The sequence below is a fragment of the Ranitomeya variabilis genome, chromosome 2, assembly GCF_051348905.1.
Source record: "Ranitomeya variabilis isolate aRanVar5 chromosome 2, aRanVar5.hap1, whole genome shotgun sequence".
In the NCBI taxonomy this organism is placed as follows: domain Eukaryota; kingdom Metazoa; phylum Chordata; class Amphibia; order Anura; family Dendrobatidae; genus Ranitomeya; species Ranitomeya variabilis.
The window spans coordinates 798552871-798579176 of record NC_135233.1 but is presented as its reverse complement, the minus strand read 5'-3'; the positions used below and the strand labels follow the sequence as shown (position 1 = coordinate 798579176).

General features: G+C 45.2%; 1 protein-coding gene across 2 annotated transcripts in view; it reads left to right on the top strand.

Annotated features, from left to right (window-relative positions):
• The window catches only part of CD109 (CD109 molecule), a 444636-nt gene that overhangs the window by 164076 nt on the left and 254254 nt on the right, over positions 1–26306 (top strand). For both annotated transcript variants that reach the window (XM_077289898.1, XM_077289899.1), the window contains one exon: positions 1120–1255. In XM_077289898.1, coding sequence (XP_077146013.1) covers positions 1120–1255 — 136 coding nt within the window. The remainder of the gene's footprint in view (positions 1–1119; positions 1256–26306) is intronic.

Below are 26306 nucleotides of genomic sequence, written 5' to 3'. Positions count from 1 at the left end.
AAAAAAAGTACTTTTTCAATTTTCCGGATCAATTTGTGAATCACCTGGGGGTTCAAAGTGCTCACTATGCATCTAGATTAGCTCCTTGGGGGGTCTAGTTTCCAAAATGGGGTCACTTGTTGGGGAGCCCCAATGTTCAGGCACACAGGGGCTCTCTAAATGCGACATGGTGTCCGCTAAAGATTGGAGCCAATTTTTAATTGAAAAAGTCAAATGGCGCTCCTTCCCTTCCGAGCCCTGTTGTGCGCCTAAACAGTGGTTCCCCCCCCATATGGGGTATCGGCGTACTCAGGACATATTGTACAATAACTTTTGGGTTCCAGTTTCTCTTTTTACCCTTGGGAAAATAAAAAAATTGTTGCTAAAAATCATTTTTGTGACTAAAAAGTTAAATGTTCATTTTTTCCTTCCATGTTGCTTCTGCTGCTGTGAAGCACCTGAAGGGTTAATAAACTTTTTGAATGTGTTTTTGAGCACTTTGAGGGGTGCAGTTTTTAGATTGGTGTCACTTTTGGTTATTTTCAGCCATATAGACCCTTCAAACTGACTTCAAATGTGAGGTGGTCCCTAAAAAAATGGTTTTGTAAATTTCGTTGTAAAAATGAGAAATCGCTGGTCAAATTTTAACCCTTATAACTTCCTAGCAAAAAAAAATTTTGTTTCCATAATTGTGCTGATGTAAAGTAGACATGTGGGTAATGTTATTTATTAACTATTTTGTGTCACATAACTCTCTCGTTTAACAGAATAAAAATTCTAAATTTGAAAATTGCGAAATTTTCAAATTTTTCGCTAAATTTCCATTTTTTTCACAAATAAATGCAAAAATTATCGACCTAAATTTACCACTAACATGAAGCCCAATATGTCATGAAAAAACATCTCAGAACCGCTAGGATCCGTTGAAGCGTTCCCGAGTTATTACCTCATAAAGGGACACTGGTCAGAATTGCAAAAAACAGCCAGGTCATTAAGATCAAAATAGGCTGGGTCATGAAGGGGTTAAAGACTTTTTAAAACTGTTGTGTTTAGTTTACTTTTATGTTTGGGTACAGTACAATTAAATAAAAAAGTTTGTATCTCTTTATTTCTGTCTTGATTTTTATTTTATTCTTACAGATAAATGGTTTTTCAAAGTTCAGCTTTACTGATTTAGATCTGAAGAAACTTATGAGGTATGAAGACACACATTCTGACACTTTAACATTTGGTGGTCCAGTCGATGTTGTCGCAGTTGTTAATGAGGATCTTACAGGTAAATTAATGGTAAAAACTGGGGGTCATGTATGGCAATGCTAATCTAAAGGCGTAATCTGTCTCCACTCACTTCCATATCAAGAGTTGAATCTGGGCCACTGATGTTACATCTACAGATATTTGCCAGCTTGCATGCAGAAGCACCAGTAATAGAGCACCTGTCCTAACTTAGGAAAGATGCGTGATACCTGCCGCTTCCACACAAAAGCTCGCAGATATTAAGTGAGCGATACCTTATATTCCAGCATGCAAGTAGGTGCCTGCACAGAAGAAATAAGAAGACAAGCCTATAGAAGGGCGGAATATCGGAATTGAAGGAAATGAAGGGCACTGGCGCAGGCCAATCACTAGACATCACAGGGCCCTGACAAATGAAGACCGGATTAACATAAAGGATTAAAAAAGGATTTCTTAAGAACAATAACGTAGATACGAGGCATGCATGTATGAGTATTTTAAGTATTCTAGTACATGCATTGCCATATTAATAGCTTAGGTACGTCCAAGGGAGTGACAGTTTCCCTTTAAGTTATTGCTACTATTAATCAATTTTATTAAAAGTGAGAACTTTGGTTCCTGTTTTAGAGAAAAATTTTAATTTATAAATACATCTTTGGAGAAATATCACCCTCGCATTGAACATATGGGATTAATTAGGGAAGTGAGAAAGAGCTGACACTTTAACCTCCATTGAAGTGGGACCTCAAATTGAATATATGGGATTAATTATAAATGGAAAGTGATAAAGAGCTTACTCTTCAATCTCCATTGAAGTAGGGACCTCATGCAGTGACTAGGTAATTACACCAAGACACGGATTCATTTACTCAGAGATGGAGAAGTACACTTGTAAGGCAAGAGCTTCCTCTGTTCAAATCACTGACTTTTTGGAGTCAAAGGTCAGTGATAAATATTGGGGATTGCATTGATATGATATTTATTTTCAGCGTTGTAGTGAAGGAACGAACATAATACATTGACTAGCATCACCATGATGCCATGCTAACCTCTCCAACTTAATATTGTCTGATGGATGATGCTATCCATGCCATGTTTCATCTCTTTAGAAAGGTAAAATCATGATAGGAAACATGACAACAATATTTACCACCCAAGACCTCCAGTGCCAAAGATATCCCAAAAATTGGAGATCTCATAAACTTCTAAAAGACTTGGCACATCCCACATCCAGCCCCGGTATGAGCTCCCCAAGATGAGGTATGTAGGCATAACATTCATCCAATAAAAAACAGAGCTTGCGTTTCTGTCATTGTTGATTTCTGGAAGACATGGTTTGCTGTGAGAGTATTCCATTTTTCTAATTGGAGTTCTTCCCTCCATAAAGATAAGAGCTATTTCTGCAACATTAGGTTTAGTGCTTTTCTTTCGTTATAACTTTTTATGCTATATAATTTTAAGTACCGTATTGTTTTGCTCCCATTCTGTAAAATCTTTGCATATTTTGTTTAAACACTGCCTACCTTTCTGCATTAAATATATAAAATTATAAAATTGAATTGCTCTGTTTCTCTTGCTCTGTAAACCACACCCCTGAAGCCATATGCTACTTGTATTGGGTGTACAATCAGCCTGTATAAATGATTGGTGGTGTTAGAAAATAGTTTCTTTTGTTATTGTGAAGTTAGCAGGGATTGTGTATATATATATATATATATATATATATATATATATATATATATATATATATATATATATATATATATATATATATATATATATATATATATATATATATATATATATATATATATATATTCTATGCATTGTGTTGTGAATTTGCTTTTTGGCTCCCTCTAGTGGTTACTAGTGATTTGACTCTGGGTATGTCAGTCATCCCTTGTATGCTCACCTGGGCCGTTAGTTCAGGGGTGTTGCTATATAAGCTCCCTGGACCTTCAGTTCAATGCCTGGCAACGTTGTAATCAGAGCTAATCTGCTGTGCTCTTGTCTACTGATCCTGGTTCCTGCTAGATTAAGCTAAGTCTGCTTTCTTGCTTTTTGCTATTTGTTTTTGTTTGCATTTTTGTCCAGCTTGTACATAATCTGTATCCTAACCTTGCTGGAAGCTCTAGGGAGGCTGGAGTTCTCCCCCCGGGCCGTTAGACGGTTCGGGGGTTCTTGAATTTCCAGTGTGGAATTTTGATAGGGTTTTTGTTGACCATATAAGTTATCTTACTACATTCTGCTATTAGTAAGTGGGCCTCTCTTTGCTAAACCTAGTTCATCTCTGTGTTTGTCATTTCCTCTTACCTCACCGTTATTATTTGTGGGGGGCTTGTATCCAACTTTTGGGGTCTATTATCTGGAGGCAAGAGAGGTCTTTGTTTTCCTCTTCTAGGGGTAGTTAGTCCTCCGGCTGGCGCGAGACATCTAGCGACCAACGTAGGCATGTTCCCCGGCTACTTCTAGTGTTGGCGTTAGGAGTAGATATATGGTCAACCCAGTTACCACTGCCCTATGAGCTGGATTTTTGTACTTCGCAGACTTACTTGTTCCTCTGAGACCCTCGCCATTGGGGTCATAACAGCATTGGAATCGGAGGTGTACATACCATACGCTGTCTGTGAGTTCCCTGTTAACTGGCTTAGAAGTAAAAGTAGTCTTGGCCTCGTCCATCACTCATCTGTCAAATGAGTAATTGCCCTGATGGTTGGAGGTGGCGGAGTTGCATCCCCTGACAAACTTGTGACAGTGGTGAGATTTGCGTGACTCCCGCCAGTGTCATTCCATAACAAATCAGTGGCAGCGGTGGAATCTGTTGGATCTCTCTTGTGTTATATGTGACAAATTGGTGTCAAGCAGTGGGATATCACTAAGCATTAGTGATCTATGGTGAGCAAACATCCCTGTCACTAAAAACTTGCACAGTCACTGCAAGGATTCTGAGCAGAGTTTTGAGGATCAGATTTAGTGTTTATTTATACCTGGGACAATACTGTACATGTAGCAATTACACCGCTCTCCCCTCTCTTGTTTTTTTGTTCTATCTTTTATTTGGAGAGTGACTGCTAAGATGAAGTACGAAAAAGCTGTGCTAATCCATTTGTGTGAAGAGTGAGGTCTTGATAGATCTGATAAAACAAAAGTTACGTTGATCTGTGCCTTGGTGGAGGATGATGCCAGACACAACTCTATATGGCACCAGAGCCCAGGACCAGTGAAAAAGTTTTGGTTTTGGGATCGGATCTGTATGACTCACATGGGGCTATAAGCAACCAAAGCTCTCAAAGTGTCATGGACTTTTGCTTTCCACTCATTTTGCAGCAAATGGGAGGATGTGACTCCCAAATGTGCATGCAAATATATTATTGGAGATTGATATGGGATATTTGGTCTTTCAAAATGTCCCCAACAACCCTCCTAGATCTGGTACTTCACATGATTCAAATGTCAATAGCTTGAATGTCATATATGATGATGTGTTTCATTGTACAGGAGAACTCAGCCATGTCACGCTGTAGGATGATGTTGCTGAGGACCCCCTAACAGGAGCAAGCATCAATGTTAAGGTCAATGGGATCAGGCTTGGGGATAATGAAGCAAGTGGTCCCATGCAGCTGACTAGTGTTACGATGGACTGTGACATGGCTGGAAGTAGTTGACCCATGATTAGCACAGCTTGTCATGGAATGGTCTGGGTTCATGTCCTGCCTTCGCAGGATTAATGGTTATGACCTCCTTTTTGTTCTGGGAGGGTTACTTATGCCCACACAGAAGCGGGATTCTTTGTCAGTTATACTCTGATCCTCAGCTGAGTACTGTCTCCCGTGTGTCTATGATTACAGTCTGTGTTAGGGCTGGCAGAATGCACCGAGTAAATATAACGATAGTAAAGGTGCGTTCGCAGCCCGGGGTCCACCGTGCAGGAGTGGAACCTGCTGATAGGTAATGGTGGCACTATATGGCAGTACTACGCCAGAATAGACACGGGTTCCATCACCCGGTCTGTACAGGAGCGAACTCTGTTGCTTCACAGTCGCAGGGAATCAAGGAAACACTATGCCCTGTTAGCAGTCACTGGTTGCAGCAAATTAATGCTAGTGGGATCCCTGCATTTCACCCCCACTATGCTGGTGATTGATCCCGCTCTGACCCTCGGTGGCTTTTGAGCCTGCGTCTGAGGATGCCCTGAGTCAGATGCAGAGATCAAGCGGGAGTTCCCACCCTACACTGACCAATTGTCAGGAGTAATTGAAGATAGCTGCACAGAGTGCATACAGCACCGCACTGGTGGCCACTGCTGGTTAGACACAGTACAGATCGTGCTCTTGTGTATTGATTAGCCCTATCAGGTGCTAGTTAACTCCAACATTCGGGAGCATTCAACATCACTAGGAATGGGAAAGATTAAGGAGCAATCACCAGAACAGGCACACAACCACACACACACACGATAACAGGTTTATACTACCGCATGGCCATGCAGCCATGAAACCTTTTATAGCTGTAGCTCTCCAGGACCTTCCTAGTGGACCAATAGGAGCTGCTACAGGGCCTGACCTCCAATGAGAGGTCTTCCCCTGGGCATGCTCAGAAGGAGAAAAGCAGGACTTACTGCCAGGAGTGCCTGCTCGCCGCTGAACAGTACTGGTTATAATGGCTGAACCTGGAAGGGCAGCAGTAACCAAACGCGCAGTATCTGTCCGAGCCAGGTGCTGGGACCGACGTCTCTGCTGAGCAGGCTCCACTGCGGCTGGAGGAGAATGAGAGACTGCAGCGGAGGTGGTTCGAGATTCACCCTGTGCAGCAGCGAGAACTCGACACCTAACATTACCCCCCTCCTAGGGCCCCCCTCCTTGGACCTCGCTATGCTCAAAGGCAACAATGAGCTGCGGAGCCCGAATGTGCTCAGCAGGCTCCCAAGACCTGTCCTCTAGGCCATAACCCTTTCAATCCACCAAATAGAATTTTTTGCCACGTACCACCTTACACCTTAAGATAGCGTTCACCTCATAATCATCCGTAGATGAACCCGATGTCCCTGCAGATGACTCAGAAAACCGGGACAGGTGAGTGGGCTTTAGAAGGAACACATGAAAGGTGTCGGTGATACCTAGGCATGGAGGAAGGGCCAGATGGTAGACCACAGGGTTAACCTGTTCCAGGACCTTGGAGGGACCCAAGTAGCGAGGTGCAAACTCAACTCGCAGCCTGATATTACGGGCAGAGAGCCACACTAAGTCGCCAGGAGCAAAGGTCGGAGCGGGGCGCCGATGTGCATCGGCGGAGACCCTGATTCTCAACCTTGGAAGCCCGAATGGCATCCTGTGTGCAATCCCAAATGTCATGTGCCTCCACAGCCCAGTCTGCCACCCTGGAGTCGGCAGAAGGCACAGGAACCCGCGGATGCTGGCCATACTTAAAGAGGAATGGGGTCTGCTCACTGGAGTCGGCTACGGCGTTGTTGAGCGCAAACTCCGCCCACGGTAGCAAGGATGCCCAGTCATCCTGCCTGGCTGAAACAAAATGTCACAGATATGTCACCAGGGTCTGGTTGGCCCTCTCTACCAACCCATTCGTCTCGGGATGGTAAGCTGGAGAGAGATTCAGCTCGATGCTGAGTGGACGATAAAGCTCTCTCCAGAACCGAGACGCAAACTGGGGACCCCGGTCACTGACAATTTTGTCCGGCATACCGTGTAGGTGGAAAATGTGTTTAAAAAACAACGCTGCCAGGGCCCATGCAGAAGTTAGCCGTGGAACAGGCACCAAGTGCACCATTTTGGAAAAATGATCAGTGATTACCCACATAATAGTGCAGCTATGGGACTTGGGTAAGCCCACCACAAAGTCCATCCCTACCATCTCCCAGGGCCTGTCCACCACCGGCAGGGAGTAAAGTAACCCAGCTGGCCGTTGTCGAAGAGACGTATTCTTGGTGCAGGAGACACATGCCCGAGTATAGTCTCCGACGTCAAGGGCCATATGCGGCCACCAGTACGTTCTTGCCAGCAGCTCAGATGTCCTCTTGGTCCCAAAATGTCCACCCACCCTGGACGAGTGAGCCCAAGAGAGAACCTCCAGTTGCAAATTAGATGGCACAAAAGTTTTGCCCGTGAGCACATACTCTAGCGAAACCGGGGCCATAGTCCTCAGGCTCTCTGAAGGGACAATTAGCCGAGGCTCCTCCTCCTCCTCCTCTACTGAAGACACTGCGGAGTGGGAGACAGCATTGGGTGAAGTGGAAATGGGAGAAGAACAAGGACCATCTAGCCTGGCGAGAGTTTAGCCACTGGGCAGTCTGCAATTAAGCCAAATTTTTGTGGTCAGTATACACTTGGAAGGGAAAATGTGCCCCCTCCAGGAGGTATCTCCACTCCGAGAAGGCCAACTTTATAGCTAGCAACTTCCCGTCCCCGATGGAGTAATTCCACTCCTCGGGTGTGAAGGTCTTGGAGAAGAAGAAGCAAGGATGCTTCTGACCTTGAGCATCCTTTTGGAAGAGCAGCAATGGATGAGGCATCCACCTCCATTATAAATGGTTTATCTACATCAGGGCAATGTAGGATGGGAACGCTAGCAAAATGAGACTTAATAGAGAGGAAGTCCTTGGAGAACTCCTCCGACCACAATTTGGGATTTGCTCCCTTCTTTGTGAGGGCTACCAAGGAAGCTACCAGAGTTGAAAAGTGAGGAATGAACAGGCAATAATAGTTAATGAACTCCATAAAGCGCTGCACCGCTTTGAGAGAATGGGGTTCCTGCCAGTCCATCACAGCCTGTAGCTTCACAGAATACATAGCCAATCCCTGGGCGGAGATGATATAGCCAAGGAAAGGCAAGAACTGCTCAAACACACTTCTCCAACTTGGCATAGAGGGAGTTTGCCCATAAGAGTTCGAAGACTTTGCAAGCCTCTCTCCGGTGGAAGTCTATATCTGGAGAGTAGATGAGAATATCATCCAGATAGACTACGACCGAGGTGGTGAGCATATCCCAGAAGATATCGTTCACAAAGTCTTGGAAAATGGCTGGGGCATTACAGAGCCCGAAGGGCATCACTAGGTAGTCATAGTGCCCATCCCTGGTGTTAAAAGTCATCTTCCATTCGTCCCCCTCACGGATGCGAATCAGGTTCTGCACCCCACTGATATAGTTTAGTAAATACCCTTGCTCCCCATAGCCTATTGAAGAGCTCAGATATCAGGAGCAAAGGGTACTTATTCTTAACTGTGATGGCGTTAAGACCCCTGTAGTCTATGCATGGATGTAGTTCTTTGCTCTTCTTCTGCATGAAGAAGAACCCCGCCCCTGCAGGTGACACTGACTTCCTAATGAACCCTCTTGCCAAATTTTCCTGGCTGTATTGAGTCACTGCCTCCATCACACTGCCTGTGTATGACCAGGTCCGTTTATGTTCTTGCTCTTGCTATCTGATTCCGTACCTTCAGTTTATATCCTGGTTTGACTCTTGGTTCTGTCCCTGACCTCCCGCTGGTTTTTTCCCTTTCTGCACTGTGTCGCCCTCTCTGCTTCTGACCACGGCCTGTTACCGACTCTGTCTCTAGTGTGCCCCCTTTGGTACCTCTTCACTCTCCGTTTGTATCCATGTGGTTCCTGCATCCTGTCCTGCACTCCTCACCGGTACTCTGTTCCCCAGGGCTCTGGTGTTGGGCCCGCCCCTCTCGGCCACTCCTCAGGTGGTCATGAGCGTCAGGTCCTGTACCTGCTGCAAGACTCATCTCCATAGCCGCACCACCTATCTAGACATCCCAGTCTTCACCATCCCTGCTCAGGACACGCGCACGGACGCACAGTGTGAGTACCGTGCGGTGCTCTTGACAAGCTTTCGCGGTTTTAGAGGAGGATCGAAACAGGTCTGGAGATCATAAAGGATGTGGTCTGATGCATCTGACCAGTGTCACAATAAACTGTGACATGGCCAGTGGTAGCTGCCCCATGAATAGCAATACTACTCAGGTATCAAGGAAGGCCATGAAAGCTTTATCCCTAACCTGTCAGGTTGATGGGAAAGTATGTCCGATAGCCTGTCAGGGCAATAGAAAAGTGTTAGTCATAGCCTGTCAGTATGATGGAAAGGCGGTACTCATAGCCTTTCAGAGATATGGGAAAGTGTTATCCACAGCCTATCAGGGTGGTGGGAAAGTAGTGTCCCATAGCCTGTCAGGGTGAGGGAAAAGTGTTACCCACAGTTTGTCAGGCTGATGGGACAATCAATGTTGTCATCCCTTGAGGAGACTACATAGCTGCTGATACCTGCAGTCAGAGAGCCCAGAACACAGGTAACACGCTGCTTTCTGGACCCTCATCATCCCACGGGGAAACAGGACCAGTAACTGGCCCAGAGCTGGTCCCAGAGGGTTATTGTGAGGTTGGGACCTTAACATCTCTTCTGACTGGTAGATACAAGAACCCCAATAACAGTATATGCATGTCCAAAAGGCAGCAAAACGAAACAAAACCCGCTCAGAAATAAGCTATAGTTTTCAGGAGGAAAAAGAGCAAACAGGTGTACTAAAAATAGAAAAATTTTATTATAATAAGTCACCAAAATACATATTACAAATCATCACAAATAATTTTTGCAGGAAAAACGACACCAAGGGCGTCACAGTATCTCAGTATTTGGTTAATTATTGCTGAAAAAACCAGCATTACATATATACGGCATCTACATAGACCCAAAGTAAAAAGTGCTATCAACAGCTAAATCATATTAGGGATGAGATGCTCACCTAAGATTTCTCAAATAAAGTGCACAGTGCAATATCAGTATTACATGTTATATGGCATCTTCATAAGCCCATAGTAAAAGTGCTGGCAACAGCTAAATCATATTAGGGATGAGATGCTCACCTAAGATTTCTCAAATAGAGTGCACAGTGCAGTATCAGCATAACATGTATACGGCATCTTCGTAAACCCATAATAAAAAATGCTAGCAACAGCTATATCATGTTGGGGATGAGATGCTCACCTAAAACCAAGATGCAGAGATACCGGACCGGGTGTGGATGCCCCCCGACGCGCGTTTCGCGGGTAACGGAGCCCGCTTTTTCAAGAGGATGTAGTGTTTGCTCAGCCAGGACCTTTTATGATCCTTTGAACCGGCATGTGATGTCCGGCCGGCCAATCACAGTGAGCGTAGCGGCGCATGCGCACTGTGGATCCAAAGCTCTCAGCAAATGGAGCAGGGCGTCATCGTCATCACGTACGAGAGGGGAGGAGGAGCAATCCCCGCTCGTACGGACAAGGATAAAGACGCACCGCTACATAGCCAGGAGCCAGGATCACAGCGCGCACGCGCACCCCCACTGTGTCACCAATGAATAACATAAAAGCGTGCAGTGTGTAAATATCACTATATGCACCAAACAAAAGTGCATATAAACAGGGACATATATGGCTCAGACCAAAGAATATACACAAAAAACATATATGGCAGTTCAATTCCACAAAAGGTCTTGAATAGGGCACAGTCCCACATCTTTGTGTGTATAATACACTTGCAAGCATAGATGGTTCCAGCATTGGCAGGTAGAGAAGATGGCAAAGAGTCAGTTGAAAGTTCCTGCTTTAAACAACAAATAAAAGAAAACACAAGTAAATACAACATGTAAAAAAATATAATGAAATAAAAAATAATAAAAACACACCCAGATCCCGGGAGATAAGAATAGGAGTCATATCTTCAAAATAAAGGTGGGGTGGAACCACCAGGAATAGGCACATTCAGAGAAAAGACGAAAAAGAAAGGGACTCATTTAGTCCTCTGGGGGTCATGGTACCCAAGACCACAATCCACTCAGCCTCCACCTGTGCAAGGATTTTTTTATAGTCACCCCCTCGGATTCCCAGGTGTATCATATCAATACCCCGCACCATAAATGATGCAGGGTCCGCTCCATGGAATTGCCTAAAATGGCGCGGGATAGTTTTAAGAAGGGAAAAATCGGTCACTGTCCTTGCTGCGCAAATGTCCCGCACATGTTCACGTACTCGTTTTCTCAGTTCCCTAGATGTTAAACCGACATAAATCTTTGAACAGCCACAAGTGGCGTAGTAGATGACGTTGGTACTTCCACATGAGATACGATGTCTAATATCGAATTGTTTTGTACCGTCGGATGTACTGAACGTATTACAGCGCAGGACATTTGCGCACGCAAGGCAGTGACCGCAGGGTATGGATCCCACACTTGGTCTTGTAGCTCCAAAGGGGCTTACATAGGATGGAACGTAATGGCTCTTGGCTAAGAGGTCTTTTAGATTCTTTGATCTTTTTGCTGTCATAGATGGTCCTGCCCCCAGGGTAGCTCCTAAAGAGGGCTCAGCATTTAGAATAAGCCAGTGTCTTTTTAATATGTTACGCATCTCCCCCCATTCATGATTGAATGTCGATATAAATCTTATGGGGCCATCGTAACTTGCCCCTTTCTTGGTCCTGGAAGGTTGTAACAGATCACCTCGTGGGGTGGCTCTAGCACGTTGATAACCGTGTTTAATGCATCTATTAGAGTAGCCACGAGCAGAGAACCGTTGCCTAAGATCGGCAGCCTGGTTTTCAAATTTCGCATTTGAGGAACATATCCGCCTCATCCTCAGGAACTGACCGACCGGGACAGCCCTGATCGTGGATGGATTATGTGCAGAGGATGCGTGAATCAGTGCATTAACAGAGGTAGGTTTGCGGTACACGTCCGTCTGGATGTGACCGCTTTCATCAACCTCAAAAGTGACATCCAGGAAGTTGACCCTCCTGGTGTCAAATGTGTATGTTAAATGAATGTTAAAAGCATTCTGATTCAACTCATCCATGAATTCCCTGAGCTGCTGCACCGTCCCACCCCACAAGAAAAAAACGTCATCAATATAACGATGCCAGCACAGCACATGGGAGGCGGCCCGTGGGCCCTCGTCGCCAAATAAAAATCTCTCCCAGGACCCCAGGAAGAGATTTGCATACGAGGGCGCACAGGCCGCGCCCATGGCTGTGCCGCGCATCTGTAAATAAAATAAATCTTTAAATACAAAAAAATTGTGGGTAAGGACATAGTGCAGCAGCTCAAGAATAAATTCACAAAAAGGGCCGCCCCAGTCGGAAGCCCCCAAGAAGAGGCGGACAGCCTCGATGCCATGCTGGTGATTAATGCATGTATACAGACTCTCTACGTCGGCCGTCACCAATAGTGTGTCATGGTCCACAAAAATGCCGTCGACCCTAGCCAGGGCGTCCGTAGTATCACGTACATAGGATGGAAGGGTTTCCACTAAGGGTTTTAGGTAGTAGTCTATAAACTGACATATTGGATCACATAAACTACCAATCCCTGAAACTATCGGACGCCCAGGAGGGTCGAGAGCATTCTTGTGGATTTTAGGTAATAAATAAAAAGTTGACACTTTAGGAGACTTAACTGTCAACCCTTCCAGGACCTGTTTTGTAATTAGATCGTTGTCAAGGGCTCTAATAAGGATACCCTGAAGCTCACGTGAAAAGGACATTATGGGATTATAGGGGAGCTTGCGGTAGGTATCCCTGTCTCTCAGCTGACGAAACGCCTCTCGTTCATATTTCTCTTGAGGCCATATAACAATATTTCCCCCCTTGTCAGACGCCTTAAAGACAACATTAGGCAGTTTTTGAAGATCTGAGATAGCTATCCTTTCATCTTTTGTCAAGTTGTCAAAGCGCCGTCTCGTGGATAACCGCATAAACTCCTCTGTCACTAATTTTGTGAAGGTATCAATGGCGGGACTGAGTGACAAGGGGGGAAAATTGGTAGATCTAGATATAGCAGAGGGTGGAAACCTACTTGCACCGTGATCCTCCTGCTCCTCCAGGAGGTCCTCTAAGTTATGAAGGGTCTCTCTCTCGATCTCAGACATCATCTCACACGAATCTCTTTTGTAATGCAATTTTCTGAGGAGTAGTTTTCAAGAAAACAGATTGAGATCCTTCATAGCTGTGAAGAAATTGAAAGAGTTAGTTGGAGCAAATGAGAACCCCTTGCTAAGTACCCTTAGTTGAGTTTCAGTCAGAACATGTGAGGATAGGTTGACTACCTGTAATCCCCCTTGTGGGTTGGAATATCCTCCATTTAATTTAGATTTAGTTGTCTGGCGTGTTGTTCGTTTAGATGTAGCTGTATTTGTTGGAGGAACACCCTGTGGGGGACCCCTATATGCTGTTTCATCTTCACCGGACATGTTGGATCTCATAGAAGTAGATCGAGATCTTGAATGAGAAAAATTTCTGAATCTGGATCTAGACCGGCTCGTTGCATTTCTCCATCTATAGACACGTTTTAATTTTTTGTCCTCCACATCTCTTTGAAATTTCTTTGTTTTAGTGGATTGCACTTCCTGAACCCATTTCTGGGAAAGATTATCAATTTCCTCATTGAATTTTTTTAAAGCATCATTATTCAACTCACGGTGAAGTGTAATCTGAATATCCTCAATTTCTTTCTCAAGGGAAGATAGAGTGGTAAAATTCATATCCCTTAACAGCTCAAGGAAGCCTTTAGAACAGGTGTTCGCATAATTTTCCCACCTGTTTTTAAATTCCTCATCCTGGATGGGGAAAGAGGGGAACACTTGTATTCTGAGCCCTCTGGGTATTAAATCTCTCTGGATGTACCTTTCCAAAAAAGCGTGGTTCCACCACACACGAATCCTTTTTCTAAACAGATCTTTGAACCTGATAATATCATCCTGTATATTCTTGTCAATTCCCCCGGTCGGCCCCACTGGGTCATCCTGCATAACGTCATGACGATGACGCCCTGCTCCATTTGCTGAGAGCTTTGGATCCACAGTGCGCATGCGCCGCTACGCTCACTGTGATTGGCCGGCCGGACATCACATGCCGGTTCAAAGGATCATAAAAGGTCCTGGCTGAGCAAACACTACATCCTCTTGAAAAAGCGGGCTCCGTTACCCGCGAAACGCGCGTCGGGGGGCATCCACACCCGGTCCGTTATCTCTGCATCTTGGTTTTAGGTGAGCATCTCATCCCCAACATGATATAGCTGTTGCTAGCATTTTTTATTATGGGTTTACGAAGATGCCGTATACATGTTATGCTGATACTGCACTGTGCACTCTATTTGAGAAATCTTAGGTGAGCATCTCATCCCTAATATGATTTAGCTGTTGCCAGCACTTTTACTATGGGCTTATGAAGATGCCATATAACATGTAATACTGATATTGCACTGTGCACTTTATTTGAGAAATCTTAGGTGAGCATCTCATCCCTAATATGATTTAGCTGTTGATAGCACTTTTTACTTTGGGTCTATGTAGATGCCGTATATATGTAATGCTGATAGTGCACTGTGCACTTTATTTGAGAAACATATTGTTTTTTTCAGCAATAATTAACCAAATACTGAGATACTGTGACGCCCTTGGTGTCGTTTTTCCTGCAAAAATTATTTGTGATGATTTGTAATATGTATTTTGGTGACTTATTATAATAAAATTTTTCTATTTTTAGTACATCTGTTTGCTCTTTTTCCTCCTGAAAACTATCTCTTCTGACTGGTAGAAACACTAGAACACACAAGCACTACCTCCCTGTAAATACCCTCAGCAGCTGGTGTCAGGACAGGTGGGTGCCATCCCTGTCACAAAATAACAGAAAGAAATAGATAAAATCGGAATGGCGCTTAAGGGTATAAGTAGGGATGAGCGAGTATATTCTTTAGGATTCGGTATTCAGCGAGTAAGGCGGTACTCGAATCCTAGCAAGTATTTCACTATTCGCCTCCCAATATGCGAATCTCTCGCGCAGCATTAGCCAGTAACAGTAATGCTGCAGCCTTCTTGGTTGTGAGGGCAGTACTGTGATTGGCTGGCTGCGCAACATCATAGATGAGTCGTCATAGTAGGCTATGAGTCATCATAGGCTCTATAAAAGCCCTGCCGGCGCCATTTTCTGCACATTGCATCCGGAACACAGCTAGTGCTAGCGTAGGGAGACTGTGAGCAGCTGCTAGGGAGAGTTGTGCTTTTGGAAATCGTCCAGAAATCATCTAAAAAAACACAAAAGCTATTGGGAGAACTATTCTAGTAGTAGGTGACTGTAGTAGTACATGGTGACAGGCAGGAGAGTTACAGTACATACATAGTACGTCAATATCTCAGCTCTTGCTGAAAGTACTGCATAAGTTCAGGGAGTGGTGACAGTTTTCCCAGCTATTTTTGGGGTCACATTTACCCATGCAGGCCAATTTTTGCTCTTGCTGTGCTGTTTGCACACCGAAAAGCACGCATGGTACTGCACAACTGAGACGCAGCCAGCACCAATGTCTTCTGTTGTGACTGGCCAGCAAAATATTCGGCGTTAAACTCAGGTCAATTTTTTTGACTTTTTGGTGCTGTTTGCACACCGAATAGCACGCAAGTTACTGCAGAACTGACACGCAGCCAGCACCATTGTCTTCTGTTGAGACTGGCGAGCAAAATATTCGGCATTAAACTCAGGTAAATTTTTTTGCCCTTACGGTGCTCTTTGCACACCGAATAGCACGCACATTACTGCACAACTGACACGCAGCCAGCTCCGTTGTCTTTTGTGGTGACTGGTGAGCAAAATTTTCGTCGTTAAACTTAGTCCAATTTTTTTTACATTGCCACCAGTCCTGTTTGTAAAACACAAAGCAGTACTAGGCTGTATTGCTACCTTCCACAAACCACAAACTACTTCTTGTTACCCAATATCTGTATCTAAACATCTGCAACTATGTCACAAAAAACCCAAATTCTGAAAAAGCCTGTTGTGAAGGGATAGGGAAGTCGGTGTGGGGTTGTCAATGGTGCCCGACAAGGCACTGAGTCTGGGAGACAGAAGAAGGTTGATGCATCTATGCTCCTGGCAAAAATTCCTGGTCTGGAATGTAAATGTGTCTGGAAGCCAGAAGAGCAAGAGCAGATACTGTCTTGGATGGCAGATAAGGCCTTAATGAAATTTTCTAGTAGCATCCAATCCTCCACGACCACACAGTCTAGTGTCGATAAACAGAATGCTGGGTCATCCAATCCTCAACCTGTTCCTACTTCCTCCCCCCCTCAGCAGTCACAGGAAACATTTGACCACATGCTTGGCCACTCCAATGATCTGTTTGGTATGTATGATCCTTTGGTTGCCTCTGGCCTCTCAATGAGCAACATTGAAGAGGAACGTGAGGAGGTATCAACTGTTCATGGTCAAATATTTGAAAACCCACAGACAGAAGAAAGCCACTTTCAGCCACGTGATATACCGGCTCAAGAGGTGGAGGCGGATGATGTTGAGACACAGTTGCCATCTGGCCAGCCGACAATATCAACACGGAAGGTAGATGACGTGGACAACAAGGTGGTCGATGATGAGTCCACTGATCCGACCTGAACCGTTGGTATGCATAGCCAACACAGCAGCACAGAGGAAGAAAGAGGATGGGTAGCACAAACAAAGGTACCAAGGGCTACTGGTTTGAGCAGAGTGCGAAATGTGTCAATGGTTGCCAAGAGCAATCCCTCTGTGCCCCACGGCAAGGCAAGGGGCGTTCATCCTCTGTCTGGAATTTTTTTTTGAATAGTCCTTCTGAACCAAACATTGTCAACTGTAGCATCTGCCATATGAAGCTGAGCAGAGGCCAGGACAAAGGCAACCAGAGCACCACCAGTATGCGTAAACACATGGCAGCCAAGCACCCTAGTCAATGGGTGGAAAAACAGAGTACCAAATCAGTGTCTGCGGGTCAAACCACTGCCATGTCGCCTGTGATCTGTCCTTTCCAATCTGCTGACCAGGAAGCAAGTGCTCATCTCTCCTGCTCACAAGCTGTGGTTGCAGAGACAGAGGACACAACAGTCCCATCCACTTGTTTGTCCCAGACAAGCATCCAGTTGTCCGTGCCCCAGATCTATGAAAGGAAGCATAAATACCAACCCATGCACCCACAAGCACAAATACTAAATGCGCACATTGCCTAGTTGCTAGCCGTGGAGATGTTGCCATTTAGGCTTGCGGGAAAATAGTCTTTCCATGATCTCTTGGCTGTGGCTGCCCCACGATACTCTGTTCCCAGCAGGCACTATTTTTCCCGGTGTGCTGTCCCTGCATTACACCAGCATGTGTTAAACAATCTAGAGCGTGCTCTCACCAACACCATGACCGGGAAGGTCCACCTAACAACAGACATGTGGACAAGTAGTTGTGGACAGGGATGATACATTTCTATCACGGAACACTGGCTGAACCTGGTGGAGGGTGGGACAAAGTCACAAACTGGAACATTACTTATCCTACCCATGCCACGTATAGCGGGCCCAACCTCAATCATGGTTTCCGCATCATCATATACGTCAAGTCTCCCCTCTTCCTCCTCCTCCTCTGCCTCCTCATCCTATGCTGAATTACCCTCCACATCACTCCCAAGTTGGAAATTGTGCAGCAGCACATCTGCAAAGCAGCAACACGCTCTGCTGAAGCTGATCTGTTTAGGTCAAACACCACACACTTCAGCAGAGCTGTGGCAAGGAATAAAGCAACAGACTGATCAGTGGCTCTCCCCACTGCAACTCAAACCTGGTCTGGTTGTCTGCGATAATGGGCATAACCTAGTGGTGGCATTAAAGCTCAGGAAGCTGGTAAATGTGCCATGCATGGCTCACATGCTGAACCTTGTGGTTCAGAAATTTATCAAAACATACCCTGATATGCCGTACATACTTGAGAAGATGCGCCGTATTTGTGCCCATTTCCGCCATTCCTCTAAGGCTGTTGCTGATCTTGCAGTGCTTTAAAGGCAATTTAATTTGCCAAATCACTGACTCATTTGCGATCTGCCCAAACCGTGGAACTCAACATATCATTTGTTGCCAAGGATTAGTGAGCACTTTCTGAATACCAGCTTAAACATGCCCATCAGACTGCGACTCAGCCAAAACACATACAGTAACAACTGTCTAGTGGGTGTGGATCGCTGACATTTGTGAGGTGCTTGATAACTTTGAGTACTGCACCAACCTCGCAGGCTATTATCAGAGTTATCATCCCAATGCTATGTACGTTGAAAGAATTGCTGCACAATCAAAACATGGAATCTTTGAGTGCCCATCAGCAGGGCATGGAGCAAGATTTCACACTGGGTGATCCTACCCAGCCAATATCATGATGAGGCAAGATTGGGTGATGAAGATGAGGAGGAAGATGAGGTGGGAGAGGACTTATTTTTATGTGGTACCGAGGGGACCCATGATGCTACAGAGGGGACTCCCAACCCCAGCTTCAGGTCTGTCCAGCATGGGTGGGCTGGAGAAGAGGCGGTAGAGGAGGAGAGTCACTGTGAGGAGAGGATGGGTATTGTTCCTTCTTCTGGGGCCACAGAACATTTGCCTCATTGTAGCTTGGCACACATGGCACAGTTCATGTCTTATTGTCTGTTCCAAGACCCTCACATGATCCACATTTTCAACAGCAACCTATATTGGTTGGCCACCTTTCTCGACCCATGGTACAAGGACAAATTTCCTTTGCTACTGTTGCAGTCACCAAGGGGTTTCACAATTGAATCCATCAAGAGGGCCATTGTCGATCATTTGATGACAACATCAGACTCAGACACCGCTGGTAGCAGAGGTACCAGTTTTTTGCAACAGCATACATTAATGGGGAGAGACACAACCAGCAGGTTCAAAAGAGGTGGGGGGAAAATGTCCACAAACTGGGCCATCTTCAATAAACCGGCACTTTAGCAAGGGCTTTGTGGACTGGTAACAATGTCAAGGAGGCAGAAGTTAAACAATATGATCAACGAGTATCTAAGTTACCATACCTGCGTCCTTCCTGACACTTCGGTTCCATTTAATTACTGGGTATCCAAGCTGCACAGTTGGCCAGACCGCTTCTTATATGCCTTGGAGGTGCTGGCCTGCCCTTCTGCTAGTGTGGTGTCAGAGCGTGTTTTCAGTGCCTCTGGGGCGATCATCACAGATACACGCACACGGCTGACTATAGAGAATGCAGAAAGGATGACTCTGATAAAATTTAACAAGGACTGGATTTCGCCACAGTTTTTAAGCCCTCCAGATGACATCATCCCAACCTTATGTCACCCAAAACGTTCTTTTAGCTACTGGTTATCACGTCCATCCCTTCCCATACAAACCCCTTTCCTCCTTCTACATGTATATCATACTTCTGCTTCTGCCACATGTACCTCATGGTCAACAAGCTAGAAACAATATTATATTCATTAATATTTCCCATCAGAGGCAATTGTGATGAGATCTCCTTCCTGCATCAACCATGGTATCATGCCCCTTGGGCTAATTTTTGGAAACACTATGTCTATGCCTGCACATTGGGCACTGGGAATACCATGCTAGTAGTCTAGTTTCATAATTGTCTGGCTCTTGAGGCCTCCTTCCTGTATCAATCATGATACAGCCCCTCGGGCTAATTTTTGGAAACAATATGTCTATGCCTGCACATTGGGCACTGGACCTACCGTGCTAGTAGTCTAGTTTCATAATTGTCTGGCTCTTGAAGCCTCCTTCCTGCGTCAACCATGATACAGCCCCTAGGGCTAATTTTTTGAAGACACTATGCCTGCATATTATGCAGTGGCAGTGGAACAACAAGGACAGTAGTCCAACCTTTGGAATTGTGAACCCCTTGTGATGATGATAGGTGGCTTCTTCCTATGTTAACCAACACACAGCTTTTTACCGCCTGTTGTTAATCAATCATACACCCATTTTAGCCTTTTCCTCAGGCCCCCAGATCGCTTTTTTTATACTGAAGAAAAAGAGTATCGGCAACACCAAGAAAGTAGCTGAATAAAAGAATTAGGGTATGTGTCCACGTTCAGGATTGTATCGGGATTTGGTCAGGATTTTACGCAGGTAAAATCTGCACCAAATCTGCACCTGAGGTCACTGGCCGGTCACCTGCGTTGTTCATGCGTTGTTTGAGCATTGCTGAGTTCTGAAAAGACGCGCCACATGTCCGTTTCCGCGGGTCTGCCGCATGAGTTATTTAATGCATAGTGGAGACGGGATTTCATGAAATCCCCTCCACTATGCTGTAACATCTGGACGCTGCGTGTTTGATGCTGCAGCTCTACACAGCGTCAAACACACAGCGTTTCCTAAACGTGGAAACATACTCTTAATCTTTATTACATAATACCAAGATCACATAAAACGTTATACAAAATAGATAAAGAAAAAGGAGGAAACAAAACAGGTACACAGTGGGAAGGTCACTTGTCCACTATATGACCTGGGAGAGCACATGAACATATGATTATATAAACAGTCAAAAAGGTCAGATGCACAAATGTTCCCAATCATGCATTAATCCCACAAGTTTTGTTGTAAACAAGGCACCACCAAATCAATTCAGCACATATTATTATGTCAGAGTCAATGCTCACCCATAGTAATTCAGGACTGCACGATGACCTTTCCACGACCCCTGAGAGGGGAGAAGCCTTTGAGAAAGCCATCACGCGAAACACGCGTCAGGGGTCGTGGGAAGGTCAGTCCAAGAAGGAGAGGATATTGTGTGATCCAGTTTGGTTGTGCCATGATATTGGCTTGGGAAACTTTGATCTCATAAAAACAGAGTTTGGGTTTTTGTCATTGTTCATTTCTAGAAGACATAGTTTGCTGTGAGAGTGCTCCATTTTCCTAATCGGAGTGCTTCCCTCCATAATTATAAGAGCCATTCCTGCAGCATCAGTATTTTTCTTTCTTCATTCATTTTTTTTCTATGTAATTGTATATACTGCATTGTTTTGTTCCCATTTTGGAATATCTTTGTATATTTTTAATCAACACTGCCTATCTTTTTGGATTAAATATATAAAATTTAATAGCCCTGTTCCCTTGCTCTGTAAACCACACCCGTGAAGCTTTATGCTACCTGTTACAGATGTCCAATGGGCCTGTATAAACGATTGGCATTGGCAGATTGTAGTTCCTTTTGTTATTATTGATTTGTCGTGATACGTCAGGGTATTTATCAATATACACTACTCAAAAAATAAAGGGAACACTTAAACAGCAGAATATAACTCCAAGTAAATCAAACTTCTGTGGAATCAAACTGTCCACTTAGAAAGCAACAGTGATTGACAATCAATTTCACATGCTGTTGTGCAGATAGAATAGACAACAGATGGAAATTATTGGCAATTATCAAGACACCCTCAATAAAAGAGTGGTTCTGCAGGTGGGGACCACAGACCACATCTCATTACCAATGCTTTCTGGTTGATGTTTTGGTCACTTTTGAATGTTGGTTGTGCTTTCACACATGTGATAGCATGAGACAGACTCTACAACCCACACAAGTGGCTCAGGTAGTGCAGCTCATCCAGAATGACACATCAATGTGAGCTGTGGCAAGAAGGTTTGCTGTGTCTGTCAGCGTACTGTCCAGAGGCTGGAGGTGCTACCAGGAGAAAGGCGAGTACAACAGGAGACGTGGAGGGGGCCGTAGAAGGGCAACAATCCAGCAGCAGGACCGCTACCTCCACCTTTGTGCAAGGAGGAACAGCAGGCCACAAATGTGCATGTGTCTGCACAAATGGTTAGAAACCGACTCCATGAGGATGGTCTGAGTGCCCGACATCCACAGATGGGGGTTGTGCTCACAGCCCAACACTGTGCAGGATGCTTGGCATTTGCCACAGAACACCAGGATTGGCTAATTTACCACTGGTGCCCTGTGCTCTTCACAGATGAAAGCAGGTTCACACTGAGCACATGGGACAGACGTGACAGAGTCTGGAGATGCCATGGAGAGCCATCTGCTGCCTGCAACATTCTTCAGCATGACCAGTTTGGCAGTGGGTCAGTAATGGTGTGGGGTGGCATTTCTTTGGAGGGCCGCACAGCCCTCCATGTGCTCACCAGAGGTAGCCTGACTGCTATTAGGTACCAAGATGAGATCCTCAGACCCCTTGTGAGACCATATGCTGGTGCGGTTGGCCCTGGGTTCCTCCTAAAGCAGGACAATGCCAGAACTCATGTGGCTGGAGTGTGTCAACAGTTCCTGCAAGATGAAGGCATTGAAGCTATGGACTGGCCTGCCTGTTCCCCAGACCTGAATCCAATTGAGCACATCTGGGACATCATGTGTCGTTCCATCCTCCAACGTCACGTTGCACCACAGACTGTTCAGGAGTTGGCAGATGCTTTAGTCCAGGTAGGGGAGGAGATCCCTCAGGAGACCATCTGCCGCCTCATCAGGAGCATGCCCAGGCGTTGTACAGTAGGGAGGTCATATAGGCACGTGGAGGCCACACACAATACTGAGCATCTTTTCCTTGACATGAGGCATTTCCACTAAAGTTGTATCAGCCTGTAATTTGATTTTCCACTTTGATTTTGAATATCATTCCAAATCCAGACCTCCATGGGAGATTAATTTTAATTTACATTGAGAATTGTTATGTTTTATTGTTCTGAACATATTCCACTATGCAATGAATAAAAATTTGTAACTGGATTATTTCATTCAGGGATATCTAGGATGTTGTATTTTAGTGTTCCCTTTATTTTTTTGAGCAGCGTATATATGTATTGAGTTTGAATCGTAGGCATAAACGGTATACCATACACTCACTGTGAGTTCAATAACCGACCTAGTAGTGGAAGCAGACGCGGCCTCGTCCATCACTCAACAGTCAAATGCATAATTGCCCTGACGATTGGAGGCAGCAGAGTGACAAACTGGTGGCAGAAGTGTGATCTGCGTCACTCCCACCATTGTCATTCTGTGATATCATACATTTAAGTTATTGTTACTATTAATTAATTTTATTGAAAGTGACAATTTTGATTCCTGCTTTTGCACTTTACTATCTGTTCCCTCGCTAATCATATAATGGACATTTTCTATACTTCTATTTTACTGCACAGAGAAATCTTATCTTAATATTCTTTGGACAGACTCATGAGATTTGTGGATACTTAAGAAAAACAGTAGTGCATATTATTACCCCGTTAAAACCCATGTGATAAAAAGTGGAAAAGTAGTAAATAATTTGGCAGCAATCACTCAGCCTGGAGTTGTTTGAGCCTTTGGCAAGTGCAACCGGTTAATAGGTTTCAGCGGGGATGGAAAGAACGACTGTTTCCATTGCTTTTTTGTGAAACAATTGGCCTTACTTGGGACCTGTGCTTGAGACTTGTGTTAAGCTTTTTATTTTTGCACAGTATTACTATATATAGTTATACATTTATGAAAAAAATCAGTCTAAAACCTTTTAAGCATCAAGTGGCCAAGAGTCCACTTCCAAATATTTGGTTGTGACTAGTGTTGAGCATTCCGATACCGCAAGTATCGGGTATCGGCCGATACTTGCGGTATCGGAATTCCGATACCGGGATTCCGATACTTGCCGCGTATCGGATACCGGAATCGGAAGTTCACAGATTCAAAATGCACAAATTCATCCAATGAGAATGATTCCAAGTGTGGGCATATCCTGTTCAGCATGGAGGGCATGAAACTACTGGCATGGCTGTGATTGGCTGCTGAAATGATGTCATGATGCAGTTTAAAAGTCGCTGGCGCCATTTTGCGCTCACTCTGTTGTGAATTCAGTTAGTGACAGGACGCTGTTTGCTGACTGAGGGCCAGTTTAGAGATAGCGATTTGCTTCTTTGTGCCTTCCAAAGGCTAATTTAGCAACCGCTGCGTTCACCTACTATTCACCTTGCTTTTGCCTTGTAGCGCTGTTTTCACAGCGATCTGCAAGGTCTGTGTGTGTGTGTGTGTGTGTGTGTGAGTGCAGCCCACTCTCTAGTCTGAGTGCAGCCACATAGACCATCCATAGCTGGTTGTATTCAGTTCAGGGAGGGTGGTTCATTGCCTCATACTGTTCTTTTTTTTATTTTGTCCAAGTAGTGTAGTCTGCTGCTAATTTTTTCAAAAAAATCCTATTAGTGTCTTTCCACCCGTCTCCAGCTAATTTGTGGAAAAACACTACATAGGATAACGTAGAGGAGGGTTTTTGGGCCTTGCAGCGCCATTTACGGCTGTCTGCACGGTCTCCGTGTGACTGCAGCTCGCCCTGTAGTCTGTGAGCAGCCATAGCCTGGTTGTCTCCAGCTCAGGGTTCTCCACTGCGTCATACCGCAAAATCAATTTTCATTTTATTTTAAGTAGTGCAGGCTGCTGCACATTTTTTCAAAAAATTCCTATTAGTGTCTTTCCACCCGTCTCCAGCTAATTTGTGGAAAAACACTACATAGGATAACGTAGAGGAGGGTTTTTGGGCCTTGCAGCGCCGTTTACGGCTGTCTGCACGGTCTCCGTGTGACTGCAGCTCGCCCTGTAGTCTGTGAGCAGCCATAGCCTGGTTGTCTCCAGCTCAGGGTTCTCCACTGCGTCATACCGCAAAATCAATTTTCATTTTATTTTAAGTAGTGCAGGCTGCTGCACATTTTTTCAAAAAATTCCTATTAGTGTCTTTCCACCCGTCTCCAGCTAATTTGTGGAAAAACACTACATAGGATAACGTAGAGGAGGGTTTTTGGGCCTTGCAGCGCCGTTTACGGCTGTCTGCATGGTCTCCGTGTGACTGCAGCTCGCCCTGTAGTCTGTGAGCAGCCATAGCCTGGTTGTCTCCAGCTCAGGGTTCTTCACTGCGTCATACCGCAAAATCAATTTTCATTTTCTTTTAAGTAGTGCAGGCTGCTGCACATTTTTTCAAAAAATTCTTATTAGTGTCTTTCCACCCGTCTCCAGCTAACTTGTGGAAAAACACTACATAGGATAACGTAGAGGAGGGTTTTTGGGCCTTGCAGCGCCGTTTACGGCTGTCTGCACGGTGTCCGTGTGACTGCAGCTTTATCTGTTGTCAGTTCAGCCCCCCAAAAATAAATAAATAATAAAGTTCACCAAACACACCAGTGACACCACTTTACATTTGTGTAGGCCACATTAGCTCATATTAAAGTCTAGTCCACACTTTAGAAAATTAGTGTTTCTTATACCTGTTAGGAGGAGTTGTTCAGGAATAAGCACACAAAGCCATTAGTACTTTTCTGCTTATCTTTATCAGTCAACCAAGATGAAGAAGGCAGTGAGTAAGGCACGTGGGCGTGGGCGCGGAGCAGGGAGGGGACGTGGGGATTCTGTGCCTGCTGCGGGCACCGGTGACTCATCAGCACCCACTTTCACAAGGGAACAGTCATTCATGCGCAGCTTTGTCGCAGAGCGCCGTACACCGCTGCTGCGTGAAGAACAAATTGAAGCCGTTGTCGGATGGATGGCAGCTAATGCATCAACTTCAATTAGTGCCACATCCTCTCAGACACAGAGCACTGGAGAGCAGCCATCTGTCTCTTCACCACCTGCCAAATTGCCCAGGCAGACAGAGAGCCCAGGACAGGAGCCGTCTCTACTTCTGTTCTCTGAATCTCTTGGCTTGGAAACAGGGGGCCAGCCAAGCAGCATTGGAGAAATAGAAGAAGAGGCAGGGTGCAGTGATGCCCAACAGCTTTTTCTCTCTTCCTCTGAAGAGGCGGGTGAGCCAGTGGCTCCGTTCACCACATCGCAGGCCGCATCAGCTGATGATGACACTCAGGTGCCACTTACTGGTGCATGCTCTGCTGCTGAGACTACCCAGGAGGAGCAGTTGGGGGCAGAGGGTAGTGTAGATGATGAGGTCCTTGACCCATCTTGGCGTGAGGGACAGGAAGGTGGTGGGAGCAGCTCTGAGGAAGAGATTCCCCGTACGGCCCAAAGAGGGAGAGGGAGGGGGAAGACTGCGGATCCTGCAGCCTCCGCTTTGGCAGCCATTAGGAGCATGTCTCTTCCAAAAGCCAAAAAGGGCGCTCCAAAGACTTGCAGTGCCTGGTCCTTTTTTGACACAGTTGCAGATGACATTTGCTATGTCAAATGCAAGGTGTGTCATCACAAAGTCAAAAGAGGGAAAAATGTCAGCAACCTCAATACCTCCAACATGTGGAAACATGTGCGCACCAGGCACCCGGCGGAGTTAGAAAAACACACTGAAGAGCTAGGCCAACCAACAGCGGCAGCTACC